The sequence below is a fragment of the Nicotiana tabacum genome, chromosome 12, assembly GCF_000715075.1.
Source record: "Nicotiana tabacum cultivar K326 chromosome 12, ASM71507v2, whole genome shotgun sequence".
NCBI lineage: Eukaryota > Viridiplantae > Streptophyta > Magnoliopsida > Solanales > Solanaceae > Nicotiana > Nicotiana tabacum.
The window spans coordinates 108,499,365-108,509,967 of record NC_134091.1 but is presented as its reverse complement, the minus strand read 5'-3'; the positions used below and the strand labels follow the sequence as shown (position 1 = coordinate 108,509,967).

Below are 10,603 nucleotides of genomic sequence, written 5' to 3'. Positions count from 1 at the left end.
ATCAATTCCGAATCACCTGAAAACCAAAACCGACTATTCACACAAGTCATAATACATCATACAGAGCTACTCAAGACTTTAAATAGGTGAACGGAATACAAATGCTCAAAACGACTAGCTAGGTTATTACATTGTGTCATATTTGCTAGCGTCTTCTTGAACCTAAATTTTTTTCACTCCTTCTCAACATAATTTTTCCCATGCATATGTCATTGGCCTGATGTTTTCAACATACTCAATGGCCAGACGGGCGGCACACATTGGCCAGCGCTGCCGGCCGGCAGCGAAAGCTACTTGATTCTCTCCCACGGATACAAGTACAAATTTTTTAAAGGATAGTAATAATATTAAAACGTGTATGTAATGAGTAGTGTAAAATATGAAGAAAAAAATTAAAAGCTGAATTGAAGAATGATTTTTCTATTTTATGAGTTGGTTATCGGACTTCACTGATTAGATTTCATCTGAACATGAAAAGTAAAATCAGTTAATTTAGTTAGTTATGCATTATAGATAATAATCTAATTACTTATGTTAGTTGTTGCAAATATGTTATATGCCCGTATCTTCTATCTTACAGTAGCTACAAGTGGCACTACTCTTTATAACAGTTACTCGCCTGTGGCATTTCTTGCAAGCATGGTACCCTAGGTCATAGTTAATTTTGCCTTTGAACTTACAGTATATATATCCTATACGTGAATTAGCAGGGGTATTTTGTTAGGTTGTAAACATATAAATATAGGATACATTGTGTTAGATTTTGGAAGGTAAATATACCTTTAAGTTGACAATTGAGCTGTCTATAATATCAGTGATTTTGACTTCTACTTGGCATTACGCTTATGTCTATCTTGTTAGCCTTCATATTGTCATTCTTGTATCGTAAAACTTCCTTTTGAAGGCTACATATACCTAACATATGGAGAGAATATAAGTTGAAAGAAAAAATCCATAATTTACCATTTGTTGAGATCTTTGGCCTTGTCAAATGTTGGGTAGATTAGCACACTACTAACAGGTGTCGTCGAAAGGACAAAATCCCTTATTTTAAAAAAATCAACGAATTTAGTGTTACCTTCAGGTTATCTAAGATATTATGGAAATACATAAGGTATGCGGTGTTATACCTTGGTAAGTAAAGCATTTAACATCACAGAAGGCTACTACGGGCATGGAATTTTCAATGCTCTCTAACTGTAATGATCCAACAAGTCGTTTTAAGAATTAGCATCTCGTTCGGTAGCTTAATTTCTTGAGAAAATTCGTATTGTGTATCATAACTTGCGTGTGTGGCCGGGTTCGGTTTTGGGATTGCGAAAGTTGGAATAGATACGTTGTGTCATTTGGGACTTGCATGCAAAATTTGACGTCATTCTGGGTTGATTTGATATGATTCGACGCGAGTTGTACAAGTTGAAAGTTCATAAAGTTTGACTTGAGGTGCGATTCGTAGTTTTAATATTGTTTGATGTGATTTGAGGTCTCGAGCAGGTCAGCGTTATGTTATGGAACTTGTTGGTATGTTTGGACGGGGTCCCGAGGGCCTCAGGTATATTTCGGATGGGCTACGGGCCATTTTCTCCTATTTTTAGACTGCTGATTTCTGTTATCTTTTGTTCTTCATCGTGTTCGCGCATGTTCTTTCACATTCGTGTACTGTTATGGTGGACTCAGGTATTTTGTATTTCGCGGTCACAAAGAGGTGACCTCATTCGCGAATCTTGAGGGACTTATGCTGTCGCGTTCGCGATCTGAGGTACGCGATCGCGTATATGGGAAGCTAGAATGGGTATCAAGCCTTTGTTGTCCGCGATCGCATGGGTGAAACTACATTCGCGTAGTGGCCTGGAGGCTGTGTATCGCGTTCACGACTTCTATTGCGCATTCGCGAAGAACGTTAGATAAGTTATTATTATTTTATCTCCGCAATCACGAATGATGTCCTGCGATCGTGATGTGTAAATCACTAGGTAGAACATAAAGTACTCCATTTCAAGGGCTTTTGATGTTTTATCACTTTTTGGGGTTAAAGAGCTTGGTTTTGGGCTATTTTGGAGGGCATTTTCATATTTTGAATTGGGGTAAGTGTTATTCACCTGGATTTGAATATATTTAAAGATTCCATCTTTGTTTTTATCATTAAATTAGTGATATGAGCTGGAAAAAATTGGGAATTTTCATAAAAACTTTCTAAAATGTAAAATGAAGATTTGAAGTCCGATTTGATGTCAGAATTGGATAATTTTGATGTGGTTGGTCTCGTATCGGAATGGGTTTTCAAATTTTGTGAGTTTTGTAGGATTTTGAGATGCGGGCTCGTATTGACGTTTTGGGTTGACTTTTTTAGTTTTCATTAAGATCGAAAATTTATTATCCGAAATTATTTCATATGGTTTTTATTTATGTTATTAAGTTATTTTGGCTAGGTTTGAGCCATCTGTAGATTTATTTTATGCGAGAACGTCATTTTTTAGTATTGATTTGGCTTTTTTGAGGTAAGTATCTTGCCTAACTTTGTGTGATGAAACTACCCCTTAGAATTTGGGATTAATTGTATCATTTATACTACGTGAAAGTCGTGTATGCAAGGTGACGAGAGGGTACACAGGTTGTATGTAGTATTTGACTGGTTTAGGCTACTTAGATTCTTTCCATGCTTTAATTGAAATTGTTGTTACATGATATCCTTTTGTTTTCAGGTTATTCTCATATATTTAGACGTAGTTGCTAGTTCGTGTCATCTCTCTCATTGTTAGCTTATTTCATACACTAGAATTCGAAGTTTTCCATTTCATGGAAATACCTTCATTATCGAGTTTATCCTTAACCAATTAATTGAAGTTGAGGTTATTGAAGGTCATTAATCTATTCTAATTGAAGTTGTGTTTAAAGGGATTGTTGTTCATTAATGAGTTATTTTTCTATACATTTTGTGGTTATTGAGATTCTATACACATTGTATGTGAGCCATGGTCAATTCGTTATGGAAATATTAATATTGTTGGTTCTTTTGGAAGGGTTGTGGAATATGGGCACTAGTGGCATGAGTTAATATGTCGTGCTGTGATGTTAGCATCTGTAAATTATTGTGTGGATTAGTTGTTGTTATGTGGAGCATAAGGGTGTCATCTCATTGTTGTTGTTATGCAGAGCATAAGGGTGGCATCTCCCTGTTGTTGATCGTGCAGAGTGATACGGGTGGCTATTGTATTATTGTCAAGGCAGGGCGATAAGGGTAGCTATTATGCAGAGTGATATAGGTGGCTATCGAAAAGATAAGGGAGGTAATGTTAGGGATGATGTGTGATAGTGTGGGGGTATTATGTTGATGATATTCGTGTGATGGTGTATTTTCCTTGTGTATGTCATACACCTTACGTGACTTGTTGTGTTGCTTCAATGATCTACTCGATGTCTTTGAAATTACTTGTTGACTTGGGTTGTAATAGTACACTCGCACAAGCATACACCATAGCATGCCACTTGTCCTAGTTTAGGAGTATAAAACTTGACATTTATTGATCATGCCCATGTATTCTTGTATTATTTGCTTTCATGTTGATATTGAGCCTGTGAGCATGCCGGGAGGATTGTGATATTGAGCCTCTGACCATGTCGGGAGGATTGTGATTGTGAGCCTGTGATCATGCCGGGCGGATTAAGATAATGGCACGTGAGTTGTCAGTGCGATTGTGATATAAAATGTGGGCACAAGGTGTCGTGAGCATATAATGGTGGGTTAGGATCCTTGACTTATGACTATGAGATGAGGTATCTCGGAGTAATTTCGATGCGAAACTAGTGCTAAAATGGCTTGACTTAATTGGTAGTTATTGTTTTCCTTATTTGGTTTCAATGGTACCTTCACGGTGTTCGTATTACTTTACTGTAATATCATGTGTTAATTCTTGGTGCCATTTTCTTATTCCTGCTTTCATTATTAGCATTATACTTATATACTGCACAAGTTATTTTGAGTAGTAGGTGTCTTGACTTATACCTTATCACTACTCCACCGTGGTTAGTCTTGATACTTACTGGGTATCGATCGTGGAGTACTCATACTATACTTTTGCACATTTTTATGCAGAGCTAGGTATTGGAGATATCGGACTTGGGAAGAGTTAGCTTATTGATCGCGAGGATTCAAGGTAGAGTTGCTTGGTCATCGCACTCCCTTGGAGTCCTTTGCTTTCATTGTACTGTCAACTTGTTATTTGAATAGTGTTGTATTTCGATCTTTATGATCTTTCCATGTATTCAGGTAGAGTTCGTGACTATGTATTACCTAGTCTTGGGAGGTTGTTATGATTATTGCCATGTAGGCTTAATTCACTTTTGTTTCGGTATTCATATTAAAGTCTGTTTTAAATTATTATTGTTAATGACTTAAATTGTTGTAATTAATCAACTTACCTAGTCTTAGAGATTAGGTGCCATCACGACACTTGTGGTGGGATTCTGGGTCGTGACACTAACAATTTCCCCTTAATTTTAGCTAAGTCTTCCCACAAAGTCAAACTTTTGTGATCATACCTACATATTTAAAATTGAGTATCATAAAAATTACATTCTACTTATATTGCAGGTACTAAAGTTTAAATTATGAGTGGCGAGTAACTGGTGGTATCTTGCCTTTCGTTCGTAACTATTACTTCTTGCCTTCTGCTTCGTCCTTTTCCATTTAGTGCTTTCATTTTTATTACAATACAAACCACATATAAAAAATATGAAATATTAAATATCAAATCATTGCAGCTGCAAAATATTCAATAGATATATGTAGGTATTTACAAATAAAGTCTTATTAGTGAACTGTTCCAATTCGTCCAAAGAAATAAAATCATTGAAGAATTATTGAGACATAAATTCAGTGTTGCATTGTATTACTTCTGTGTTGCTATTAAATGCTACTTCGAGGTCCTTGTGCACAAATAAGAAGTTTGATTTTGTGAAAAAAATTGTTTCATACTTGAACATCGTTGTTGAAAAGAGTAGTTTGTATTTTTGTTTCCTGTGTCAAGACGGACAAGCAATAGAGTCACCAAAGGAGGCAGCGTACTGAGCGGTGAATATAAGAAACTATTAAAATAAAGTTACCTCTTCATCAACGAATATTAGCTGCCAACGTAAACCTTTGTCGTTCTAATTTTTGTATTCATTTATTAAGCCTCGTCGAATGACTAAAACTTTAATTACCCATTCTGTAGCATATTTCTTCAACTTGCTAATAGATATGCATAGCTTTCCTAGCTCTTCTTTGTATCCCATTGTAAATTATCTTGTAGTAGCTAGGAGAATAGGTGCAAACATAATATATAGTTGTAGTGTAGCGATGTTTTGTTAGTTTGAATGCCTTTGTGGATTATTAAAGAACTTCGTTCGTTACCTTAAACCTTACGCATAAAGTAAAATAAGCAATAAAGTAAACATAAAACCTTTCACATGGAAAATCACCCAGCTCAAAAGGTGCAAAAATCACGACCTACCATGTACGATTTTAACTTCAACTTCACTAGAACAATGAGCCAAATGTATCGATTACAAATCTATAACTCAATACTCTCCAGTTCTCCTACTTCAACCATTTGATTTACAAGTTACTCTAACATGCAAAATCAAATAATCACTCCAACTCAGTGATTGTATATAATACTTTGATTACAACTCGACTTTCTAAAACACATTTACTAGACTGACTAAAGAAGAACACAACACTGGTACTCGACTTGCGTCTGAAAATGTAGTTCTTTAGTTGATATGTAAAAAGATAATCACAACAGTCCAAAAAGATAATATATTAATTCCCTGGACTCCAAGATATTTTAGGAGTCTTATGCGTAGTCAGCGTCTCGTTTGATGGGACGCCTACTACTCCAAGGACTCCACAAGTCTTGGGACTCTTGTCTCTCACTTATGCAAACATATGTTCTTGGACAACAACCCTTATCATCTTTAGCAATCCTCTTCCAACAAACTCGGATTGGGGTAACTTTGAGATAAAGTTATTGTCTTGCAAAAACGTGCAATCATCAACCTTGAGGAGATGATTCTTAGAGCAGTTAAGCAGCTACGTTGGGGACCTAGTATTTAAAGAATTTCATCTAAATAAACTTTGTTAATCATTAAAATCTCAAAACTCAACAAATTCTGCCTTTTCGAGGATGACAAACTTTGTGCACATTAAAAATAGGTAACACCATCACCTCATATCACCACACTATGACCGGAACCAGAACAGGTACAACAAGCACACAATAGGCACATCAACACCAACACCCCTAACTCTATCTTTCCCCTTTTGGCATCATCAAAAAAATCAAAAAGATGTTAGACAAACTGAGCATAGATAATGTAAGATTCATGGCCATTTAGGCGACAACACAACCACACGAATTATCAAAGCAAATACACTAAGATGATGATATAACCATGTGCGAAGCATTATAACATTATAAGAGATTGCAATTAGTAGTGCCACATTAAGCCCACGACTTTGACTCAAAACATTAGAGCAAAATAAATTAAACATCCTACAACCTACTCAGAGCTAGAACAAAAGAAACAAGAACTAAAGTACTATTGGGATAATAAAATACGCGGAAGACAGGGGTGAAGGACCAGGGTCATAGGGTGAGAGGAAGATGGGGTCATGGATTTCACAAGGGTGGTAATTTGTTGGGCATGAACCTCTCTATCCCTTATGAGCTCCTCCCTAAGCTGCCTGGTTTCTTTTCCCAACTCATTATTGTCTTCACTAAGCTTGCCATTCTCCTCAAGAGATAACTCCAACCTCTTAGTGAGCTCTGCTGCCCTGCTGCTACTAGGTAGAATAGCAAAACTTGTTGGTCCCCTCACCTTGATCTCTTCATAACCACACTGCTTTAGGGTAACAACATCCAAAACATCATTGTGGTTTCCAAACATAAACGCGGGCAAGGCAATATTGAGCTTGTCAAACAACTCAGTTAATATGAAGCCATAAGGCATAGCATGCTTAGGCTTGGAAGTATCTACAGCCCTTGCCATGTGCTGAATCATCAAGCTAGGGAGATTGATAGCTCTATCAGTGTCAAGGAGTTCCATCACAACCATTATCCAGTAGGGTAACCTCGTGCCACCTCTTAGATCTCTGCAATATGCAGGAGTTCACAAACTGAAATAGTAGCTTGTGAAAGGGAGTCATATCTGTCTTGTACACCTTCTAGAGAGTATCTAACTCAAACTTCTGAGAGAACATTTTTGTGAGCACAATTCCTATTTTCACATCATTGTCTATGACTGGCCATTATATATTCAAGTAGTTGTCAAAACCTATGGAGGGAATATTCAGAAGCATCCCAAGCTTTTTAATATCAAACTCCATCTCAAACCTCCTTACAAAACTCTTGACCACTTTACCATCAAATTGGAAGTTTGCATAGAACTCTACCACAGCAGGCACACACAGAGGAGGGAATGCCTTAACAAACATGTCCCTCCATCCATGTAACTCAAGTTTTTCAACTAATCGAGCCATCCCTTTCTCACCAGTGTTTGTAAGAATTTTCCCATTCAGCACTTTTCTATTCTTGAACTCAGTGAGCTTTAATCATAGTAGCATATCCTTCTTTTTCTTTCCTTTACTGGCCTTCTTAGTTGTGGTAGCTGCCATAGTGGGTTTAACAACCTTCCTCTTTTGCGTTGATACCTTTTCTTGCAAAGTAGAATCAGACTCACCTTCTTCATCCAACTCAACCATAAGTTCAACAACTGGAACTTGCTTCCTTGGCTTCTTGGCACCTCTGAACTCCTTAATGATTTGTTCATCAACAATCGTTCTTTTACTCCTTATGAGATGAGTCCTAGAAAGAGGAGCCACTTCTTTTCTTGCAGGGATAGCTGAGTTTGTTGGGGCCTTCTTACTCTTCTTCTCTACCGTAGACAAGGGTAAATTATCCTTATCATTGCTGACTTCCTCATCTCCAGTGAAAGGAGTTAACAAAGGCCTAATTTCTTCAGCCCTGTACTCTCTACTTGCTTCTTCTGATGGGGCTATGACAGTATTCCCAATAACTATAAAGCCTTTAGATTCTCCACTTGCATTCTCTTCCTTACTCTCTTGTTCAGTACTCTCACTTTTACTTCCCTTTTCTTCCTCCTCACCCCCACTCTCAGAATCACCTTCTTCCTCACTATATTTTTCTTCCTCTCCGAAATCCCCCACTTGTTCATCTAACTTATCTTCTGCCTCACTCTCCTTTTCCTCACCAGATTCCCCCTCATTCTCACTCTTTTTCTCATCAGTATCATGAGCCATGTCCTGAGCCTGATCCTCATCATGACTAGCCACCACTTCCCCTTCTTCTTCACCTCCATCCTTATCCTCATCCTCATCCTCATTCCAGCTGAAAGAGAGACCATCAGAAGCCTCCTTATTCACTGGTTCTTTATCACCTTCCCCTGTAACCATAGGCATAACATCAGTGGTATCTACCCTTTTCTCCTAAGTTGCAATGGCTGGTTCTATAGTAGGTTCCTCACTCGTGGTTTATCACTTGTAGGTGGAACAATATCTAAGGGTGCAACATCAATGGCAGAAACCAAAACATCTAACTTTGATGGAGGTAAATTTACCTGGTCTGTATTAGTTGACACTGGTTCCCCCTGAGCCACAACTTTCTTAACCACTGTGTCCACCTTAGCAGCAACATCAATCACCACCTTGTCACTCTTAAGATATTTTCTTGATGTATCCATGATCTTAGTAGACTTAGAGGTATTTTTTGAAGCAGACACAAGTGCATGGGAAGATGGTTTTGGAAGTGAATGTCTAATAGAGGTGTGAATGGTGGGTGTAACATGAACATGGGACGATGGTGCGGGTACGTAGAGGTTATAGGTGGAGAAGGAACAATTGTGAGTACAGGTTCACTTGATGATTTTGCACTTTTCATTGATTTGGACTTTATGTTCTTGGGTTTGGCCTCAACCTTGGATGATGATTTTTCTTTAGAGGGAGTTTGGATGGAATTAGGCATGGTGATGAGAGAATGGAATTGATGATGGAACGAGAGAAATATTTCTTGATTCTTGCTTAGGGTTTGAGAGAAACAGTGATCTTTGAGAAATGGATCAAAAGGGGGCTTTTAAAGAGGTAACTCCTGATTTGATTGGAGGAAAGAGAGTAACCGAATATGAGTTCTAACGAGACTCTAATAACAATTACTTTTGACTGTTAGAATTTTAGGAGTAGTTAGACTCTAATTGCTTTTGGATTCCCCCTTAATCTTTGATTAGATGACAACTAGGAGTGATGCTAGCAGGATTATAGTGTCTGAGTATAGTAGTAATTTCAGATATTAAGTCCTAATCAATTAAGACAAGATGGCACGTACCTGAGTCAAAGAACCAACTCCTTACTCATTTCAGCACTATAGGTTAGTATCATAAGACATAGTTATTAGCTAGACTTTTCTGGGCGAGTGTGTGTGCTCAAAACAAGCATGAGACTGAATCAAACAAATTGTACTCGACAATCGACATCTAATTATACATTTTCTAGCAAATCATTGGAGTTCAAGCTAGTTGAAAGTATTAATTAGACCCAGTTCCAGTCTATTCTTTTAAAAGTGATTCCTACTCAGAGCTTTAGTAAAAATATCAGCAAGTTGATCTTCAGTTTTAGAGAAGTTAATTGAGATATTCCCCTTTTAAACATTGTCTCTGAGAAAGTGATTTCTAATGTCAATGTGCTTGGTTCTCTTGTGTTGACATGGATTTTAGCAATGTTTATGGCACTAGCATTATCACAGAATATAGGAACACAATCAACAAAAATACCATAATACCTTAGTTGTTGTGTTATCCATAGCAACTGAGCACAACAAGATGTTGCTGCCACGTATTTTGCTTCTGTTGTAGATAAAGCCACAGAGTTCTGCTTATTTGTTCCCCAAGCCACTAGGTAAGATCCAAGAAAGTGTGTTGTTCCTGAAGTTCTTTTCTTGTAAACATGAAAATATGCACAATCAGCATCAGCATAACCAACTAGATCAAAGCTATACCCTCTAGGATACCACAGACACATATGAGGAGTCCCTTTAAGATATTTGAGTATCCTCTTGACCGCCTTTAGATGAGACTCTTTAAGATTTGTGTAACGACGCAATCGATCGTTTAGTGTAATTTCACCCCATCACTCCTTTTATTGCTTCACACTTATATGTTTATGTGTTTATGACTTGTGAGGTTGATTAGTTTCGTTCCGGAAAGCCTTCGGGTTGATTTGGACCCTTGATTCTAGACTTAGAAACTTTAATTTGAAAATCTTGACCAAACTTTGACTTTTGTGAAAATGACACTAGAACTCTGTTATGCCTTCGATAGCTTCATATTGTGATTTTGGACTTGGGCGTATGCCCGGAATTGATTTTGGAAGTCCGTAGGTTAATTTGTGTTGATTTGCCGAAATCTGGAAATTTTAAGTTGAAAAGTTTGACCATAGGTTTACAATTAGCTATTGAGCTCGAAATTTAATTTTGGGACTTAGAATAAGTCCGTTTTTGGCATTTAGGACTTGTTTGTAAATTTGGTGTGGTTCGGCGTTGATTTGATAAGA

The 10,603-nt window shown here is 37.4% G+C and overlaps 1 protein-coding gene across 1 annotated transcript; it reads right to left on the bottom strand.

The window, feature by feature from the left end:
• Positions 1-9,625: 9,625 nt before the first annotated feature.
• LOC142167320 (secreted RxLR effector protein 161-like) lies at positions 9,626-10,072 on the bottom strand. The gene has a single exon (XM_075227485.1). It carries the CDS (start codon positions 10,070-10,072, stop codon positions 9,626-9,628), a length of 447 nt encoding a protein of 148 aa, XP_075083586.1.
• Between the last annotated feature and the right edge of the window lie 531 nt (positions 10,073-10,603).